We start from the raw sequence: 7,935 nt of genomic DNA, 5'->3' as shown, positions 1-7,935 counted from the left end.
CACATACACACACACACACACACACACACACACACACACACACACACACACACACACACACACACACACACACACACACACACACACACACACACACACACACACACATCATCTCATTGAGGCAAAGAAAGACAGTTGCTCAAGTTTCCCTTCACTAAAGTTCAATTTAAAGCATGTAGATGCATAATTTTGCATAAAATCACTTTGCATACATGCAGCACATACACTTTTCCTACTATGTTTAAATTCTTGGAGAGCTACTGTACATACAGAAATACACGCAGAGTCGCAGACACATACCTACGTGCGCGCATATGAGCATAAGGTGGCCATACAGCAAAATAGGTGAGGTGTCTGTGTAGAGGAGACAGTGCCCCCTGGCGTCGAGCGGACAGAACTCTGTGGCGTCACACCTACGACTTAGTTTAAATAGGATTTATTTACTCTTCTGGGATGGTTTAATCTACATCTGCCTGACGCAAATCACTTATGCGTTGCTTAAAATGCAACCCATTGTCTATTGTAATTGTAGAAAATAAACACCTGAAGTATGCATGGACAATTAAGAAACCTCGACTCTATTATTGAACATAAAGTGAACACGTGCTAGAGGTAAGATTTCCAGTACCAATTGGCCATAACAAAAATAAAATATTCATTAAGTTCTCCATTAAATTGCTATTCATACCTCAAAGTAATTGTAATTTACTTTATAAAATGTGCATATATTGGTGTATTGTTACAAGTAATATTGTAATTGTGAATTATTCTTATTGTTGTTTTACTTATTCGAAATTCATAATTATGATTATTATTTGTCATATGCCTTGTATAAGTATCCATATAATATAGATAACAACAGCAAGGACAACAAATTGAGAATTGGACTTGAGATATTAACACATAAACGAAAAGTTATTTGCCTCCTTATTGTACTTTCCATTGTCCCATTCACTTTCAGTAAATGTTCTATTCATTTCTTCAAATGGTTTAAACCAATCCTTAACAGATCATTTAATCCCTGCCAGATTCCTTTAGGTGACGTTCTGTTTTGACCTATATTTAACTTGAGTGTATGATATAGAGATGATTGAAATATGATGGTTTGTTAAAATAATATATGATTTAGAAATATATTTTTTATCCTGCAGAGCTACACAAAACAATACCTTATTCATGGAGACGACATGAGCATAACCTAAATGAATAACCTAAATGTGTAATACCTATAATATTATGTAGGCCTATATTATGTATGTGTAATAATAAATGACTTACATTGTTCCCAAAGCAATACCATTTAACTCTGCTTTCAAGAAACACATGCATGCACACATCCATTCATTCAAACGTGGATGTCAATATCGGTTCGTGAAGAGGCCTATACCCTCTCAGATGTGGCACTTTTCAGCCCGGTGTGAAACAGCTGGTTTCAGGTGTCTGTTTCACTTTGTTGAATCCTCCGCCTACCCACAGAGGTCATTATGACAATATTAATAATAAAGATCAAGGGGGTGTACCCTCTGTTTCCAGCGAGCTAAACGGTTCTAAGTCAGGGAGTCGACGCCTCCCGGAGGCCGTCATGCACATTGCGTAAAAGGGCGCAAACGACGGCTCCCGGATGCTCGTGGACATCATGGACACTCCAGCCTCTTTCTCCAATGTGTGCGTCAGGGCAAAACTAGTTGATAGGGTCGCGCTTTCGAGTAGTCCACTTGATGACATCATCACAGCCAAAGCGGCACCATGGAGTGACCTGATCATATAGATCATTCCTTCTTTTTTTTTTAACAGTTGAAGCAAACATTGGGAATGAATTAATTACCAGCCCGTACACGTCACGATGAAACCTTGGTGGGGAGGAGAGTGGTTCGAGTGTAAACCGAGAAAACAGTAAGCAAAGGAGCGCGCTACCGCTTGAAGAAGAATAGACGCTACGTGCCTTTACTTGTGATTCTCTCTCTCTCTCTCTCTCTCTCTCTCTCTCTCTCTCTCTCTCTCTCTCTCTCTCTCTCTCTCTCTCTCTCTCTCCCTCGCTCGCTCTCGCTCTCGCTCTCGCTCTCGCCTCGCCCTCCCTGTCTTGGGAGAGTGTTGGTTTTGTTCCGTGGGGCTCCGTTTCACATGGCGGAGGGGGGCGGAGATGGAATATTCAGATGAGCCGGAGTGACAGCTCCTGTTTCCCCCAATGCACTCCTGTTTCTGAAACTCCACCACCGGCTCCTTCCTCCTCCCGACTACTTCTCACTTCATAGTTGCGCACAGTAAAAAACCTCGGACGCTAGGGGATCAAGACGCCTCTATGTGGGCACTTCAACTGACCTTTCGGGGGCCGTTTTCGCTTGGTTAAAAGGCTGAGGCGGAGGGATGCTTTATTTTTATTTTTTTATTTCTTAACATTCTCTGCTGATTGCGTTTCTCGGCTGATTGCTGAAGCTGTTTTTTTTATTTATTTTTGTGGTTTGGTTGTGCTTTTTTTTGTTGCGCTCGACGTCGACGCTTCGCGTTGTTTTTATCCCCCGCAGTTTTTTAAGGGAACGAGGCGCAACAGCACGCCTCGTGTGCTGCCCTCACCACCCATGTCCTATCCTCAGGGTTATCTCTACCAGCCCCCGGGCTCTCTGGCGCTTTACTCGTGTCCGGCGTATGGAGCCTCGGCTCTGGCCGCCCCGAGGAGTGAGGAGCTGGCCCGCTCCTCCTCCGGGTCTGCCTTCAGCCCTTACCCGGGCTCGGCTGCCTTCTCCGCCTCGGCCGGCGCGGGCTTCTCCAGCGCGCTGCAGTACACCACGGACCCGACCACCGGATTCCCTTCATACATGGTGAGGAATCGCGTATGCCGTTGTAGTGATGTTGTGTTGTTTTGTAGTGTGTGTGTATGTCATTGTTGTAGTTTTAAATCCTGGGGTTCCCTCCTCGGCTTGGAGCCACAGCGGGCGCAGAGGCTGGGCTGGAGGGAAAGGAGTGGGTGTGCACGCGTAGGTGTTTTTTACGGTGTGGAATTGAGGGGGATATGAGTGTGTGACAGCGAGGAAAGTATAGGGTGCGTTCAGAAGTTTTATTCAGGCCTAAAGTTAAACAATGGCGACATTCACACGTCTGGTTGCACGTATCATTAACCTAATATGTGATTTAATTATTAATTTGTTGTGAATAATTATTTGTATTGCTGTTTTAAAAAATATAATGAATGATATGAGCATATGTGTACATGCAGTAGACTATTTGATTAAGGCCTGTGTATAATTTACAATGAGTCGCCGTCAGCGAATTAATGTGGCGGATACAATTAATAATTAAGCTATTGCATTTTTTTTTATCTTATATTGATATGTTTAATTTATTATTCATGAAATGCAGTAATAATATAACTCCGAGGCATTTTTTAATACGAACACACTCATGTCGCTTGTGTTTTGCAGAACATTTAGTCATTTGGGGAAATGTGTCACGAAATAGGGGAAGTAAAAAAAAAAGAATTAAATTAAAAAAACGGTCAAGGAAAAATACTCCTACAAAAATTTGAATCGATTAATTTTCATATTTCTATATTTTCTTTGGTGTGTGTGTGTGTGTGTGTGTGTGTGTGTGTGTGTGTGTGTGTGTGTGTGTGCGTGCGCGTGTGTGTGTGTGTGTGGGTGTGGGTGTGTGTGTGTGTGTGTGTGTGTGTGTGTGTGTGTGTGTGTGTGCGCGCGCGCGCCTGCGCCTGTGTTTCTGTACGTGTGTGAATGTGTGTGTGTGTGTGTGTGTGTGTGTGTGTGTGTGTGTGTGTGTGTGTGTGTGTGTGTGTGTGTGTGTGTGTGTGTGTGTGTGTGTGCGCGCGCCTGTGTGTGTTTGCAAATAGCTCCAGTATGTGACGTAAATCAATGTAGGCCAAATAACGATCTAAGACATTTGATTTACTATTTTACTTTAGCTCTGCTATTACTAAATCCTTTTTTGAGAAACAAAATAAAAAGTCTCCATAATAATCCTAAATCTCCAGAGAACCCATCAAGTCTATTAACTCCCCCCTCCCCCCTGTTTCTTTTCCCAGAGTTCCCCCTACGACACACACACCAGCATGGCTGGGGCGCTGGGCTACCACCCGTACGGCAGTCCCGGGTACCCGTACCAGCTCAACGACCCGGCCTACCGCAAGAACGCCACTCGGGACGCCACGGCCACCCTGAAGGCCTGGCTGCAGGAACACCGCAAGAATCCATACCCCACCAAGGGCGAGAAGATCATGCTGGCCATCATCACCAAGATGACCCTGACGCAGGTGTCCACCTGGTTCGCCAACGCCCGCCGGAGACTCAAGAAGGAGAACAAGATGACGTGGGCCCCCAGGAACAAGAGCGAGGATGAGGATGAGGAAGACGGTGAGGGGGACGGAAGGAAGGAGGGCGATCGCTCCGACAAAACCATGGACATCAGCGAGGCGTCGGCGGAGGATGAAGGTGCGTAAAAGGCCACAAGGCCACCAGCGATCCCGTCAGGCGGTTGGAGTTGGTTGAAGGAGGGGGGCGGGGGGCAGAGAGCCGTAATAAAGCGATCTGTTATAATGCTGTTTCAGCAGTGCAGGCCCTACCGTTCATTATGGCAGGGCAGAATTATAGGCCTATCATTTATCTATATATATTTTGGTAGTTTTTCAGACTAATATCCCACACCGTGGTGGCTTGTATTAATTATGCTGCATGGCTCCATGACTAAACACGTGTTCGGAGACGTCACATACATAGCGTATTGTGTATGGCGTCCACCATGAAACAAGCTTGACAATCCTATTATCAGTGAGTTAGAATTAAGCTCCAACGCTATGGCTACGACTTGAAACTTTTATATCTTTCGTTTCCATTCGCTATTACTTTCCTCCTTGTGCCCAACCAATAATTGCAATATTTGTCATCATTAGGCCTATTTATATTTTTTGTCACACTTTTTAAATATTTTTCCGCTTCTCTCCCATCATTATTTCAGGCATCAGCTTACACGTGGACACGCTGACAGACCACTCGTGCTCAGCGGAATCCGACGGGGACAAGGTCAGCTGCCGCGTCAGAGACTTGACCTCCGACCTTTCCCGGGACAAATGTGACGATGACGATGACGACGAGGACGACGAAGACGACGATGAAGCAGAGCGGCGCGGGGGGCGCATGCGACGCCAGCAGCTGTCCCCTAAACCGCTCTCCTCGCCGCCATTAACAGGAGTAGAGGCGCCGATACTCAGTCCACACCACCACCACCACCACCTCCACCACCCCCATCATAACCACCTCCTCCACCTGCACAGTCAGCGCGAGGAGTTGACCCGGAACCTGGTCAATAACAGCAGCGGCAGCAAACAGTCGTGTCTCGACAATAGGAACACAGCCTCTTCGGTTACGGGTGCGACTCCAAACCCCGCAGTCAAACCCAAACTGTGGTCGCTGGCGGAGATCGCTACCTCTGATCAAAAGCAACAGCAGCCACCCGGGCGACCGAGCAGCCCCTCCGGGGTGCACGGCCTCCTCAACCCACCCACCACCTCCCCACCGGCTAACGCAGTCTACCCCTCACCCTCCATCCTGGGAAGACATATTTATTATACGTCGCCCTTTTACAGCAATTACACAAACTACGGCAACTTTAGCCCACTGCAGGGCCAAGGGATTTTGCGGTACAATTCCCCGGGAATGAGCGTGGCGGCCGTCGCTGCAGCCGCCGCTGCAGCCGCCGCCTCCGCCGCCAGCGAGAGCCTCCACGCATCGCACCACCAGCAGGCTGCGCACGCAGCGCACGCGGCAGCCGCGCTGGAGGCGAGCGGCGGCTCACACAAACACAGCCCAGAACCGGCCCTTGTTAAAAGTAACCCCAACCACATGGTCGCTGAGCAGCAGCATTTCAGAGCCGCACATATAGAGTCGAAGAAAGGTACGTAGCCGCGATGGTACGGTGGTACGACAGGCAGAGGCGACAGCGCAGCAGCATGCACTGGCTTTAATTCGTCTTGGTGCAATGGTGCGTTGTTGGTGTTTTTTTTTTCTGGGATAATCACTTTAATTTATACATACTGTTTTTAATTGAAGGTTATCTATGCTTAACCTCATTGAGTCATTAGGCAAAATACAGACTGTGTTTGGAGGAAGACGAGCCTTTGTTTGAATTTGCAGCTGTACTTTGCTCGAATTACAAATGCATATTTACAGTAATAATAGTAATCTGTAAAGCAAAATGCCGAATGCAACAATTAGCTGATGAAAGGGGAAGTGTTTGAACCCTCTAAACAACCCCAGACCGCATGCACATGCTGTCAACTCTCACAAACACAATCTCTCTCTCTCTCTCTCTCTCTCTCTCTTTCTCTCTCTCTCTCTCTCTCTCTCTCTCTCTCTCTCTTTCTCTCTCGCACACACACAATATCTCTCTTTCTCTCACACACTTCCCCCCCCCCCTCTTTCTCCCATCCACGAATCGCACACAACGTCAGGCTGGGTGCAATAAGCACAGACATGTTGCCATAGTTTGGACAGGTAATCTATTTTTAACGCCCACATTTGTATGTGCGCGCGTGCGTGTATTCGCGTGTGTTTGTGTGTGAGTGTGTGCGTGCGTGTGAGTGTGCGCGCACACGCGCAAGGCCTCAAACCTTGGGACAATTAGATGATTGCAGAAAGTTATGCAAACCCAGACGGATTAGTTAATGTATTTGCATTTGTTGGATATCTGGCATTTGATTGAACCTATTCCACATGGTATTGTATTTTCTATGGAATTTAATTTTTTATCGGCAATATATAATTGGATTTATTTGCATTCGATGGCATAGGTTTGTTTGGGGTAAGAAGATGACAAAACATGTCATCGTATTTGTTGAGTGGCATGGTGGCGATCTGCTACTTCGATTATATTCCCTGGTCTACAGGTAGGTGTCACAATTTCTCTGGCTAACCTTATGTCCCACATCCTAAACACCTTTTTACTTTACAGTGCCACCAAATAGTAGTGCGGGGGAAAAAAAATGCTGCTACTGCGTATTCAGTCCTCAAGGGACTAAACTATTGGACAACAAATAGCATTACACAAGATAGGCTCTTGTTATAACATTTTGAATGTTTGTTTTAATGAACAATGTGCTGGAGATATACCATTGCTCATGTATGTGATATATTGGCGACATGTTTATTCTCAGGTTCTATGATTTGCTTCTTTGCCATGGTATATTATTTGAGCTTTTATGAGCTTTTTTGGCCTTTATGTAAAGTGGTATTTGCAGAGAGGGTGTGTATGTGGACAATGGCAGTGAACTGATATTAAGGACTCCGAAGTGGAATAGTCTACATTTGATATTTATTTTTTTAAATAATGGCGAAATGATGCCTATCATTTATGCAAGTTGTATTGCAAAATGGGAAAACAAACATTGCTTGTTTGTTTGTTTGTTTTGTAAATACGTTGTGGATGGAATTTTATTTGAAATGCATTTGGAAAAATCGACTCAATCTTGATAACAGGAGAACTTTTACTAATTTATATCTCTGATTGTAAATAAAACAAAACGCGCTAGTAAGTGTACTGGCGAGTTATTGGTTTCCATTATTCAAAGGTGAAAATATTAAACTGTTTTCCAAGTATGAATACACATCCTAATGACTCTTTCCTGAGCTCAACACCAAGTGCGTTGCGTCGACAGTCTATTCGTTTTTTTTTTGCTGTTTGTATTATCTTGTGATGATTTCATCCAAAAGCAGACCGAATATGTGATGCGTAGGCCTAGCATGCGTAAATATAGCTTAGACCAAACATGCGCCAATAATCTACGGTGCTCTAGTGTTATTTTCACCAAATGCAGGCTTCACACACACATTCGATTTTCCTTATTCTGGTCGAAACATTGACTCGCATACAAATAGGATGCAATGCACGACCTTGACTGAGGATAAACGACATGGTTAGTTACATTATATCACTTAT

At 45.1% G+C, this 7,935-nt stretch overlaps 1 protein-coding gene across 1 annotated transcript in view; it reads left to right on the top strand.

The window, feature by feature from the left end:
* The first annotated feature begins 2,222 nt into the window (after positions 1 to 2,222).
* irx2a (iroquois homeobox 2a) overlaps positions 2,223 to 7,935 on the top strand; it is a 6,229-nt gene continuing 516 nt past the window's right edge. Inside the window, exons 1-3 of the mRNA XM_056601481.1 lie at positions 2,223 to 2,816; positions 4,031 to 4,436; positions 4,960 to 7,935. The exon at positions 4,960 to 7,935 is cut by the window's right edge and continues 516 nt beyond it. Of these exons, the coding sequence (XP_056457456.1) occupies positions 2,577 to 2,816; positions 4,031 to 4,436; positions 4,960 to 5,903 (1,590 nt within the window). The 5' untranslated portion in view covers positions 2,223 to 2,576 and the 3' untranslated portion in view covers positions 5,904 to 7,935. The remainder of the gene's footprint in view (positions 2,817 to 4,030; positions 4,437 to 4,959) is intronic.

This window comes from Gadus chalcogrammus, chromosome 11 (assembly GCF_026213295.1).
Source record: "Gadus chalcogrammus isolate NIFS_2021 chromosome 11, NIFS_Gcha_1.0, whole genome shotgun sequence".
Lineage (NCBI taxonomy): Eukaryota > Metazoa > Chordata > Actinopteri > Gadiformes > Gadidae > Gadus > Gadus chalcogrammus.
This window is presented reverse-complemented; position numbering and strand designations above follow the sequence as displayed.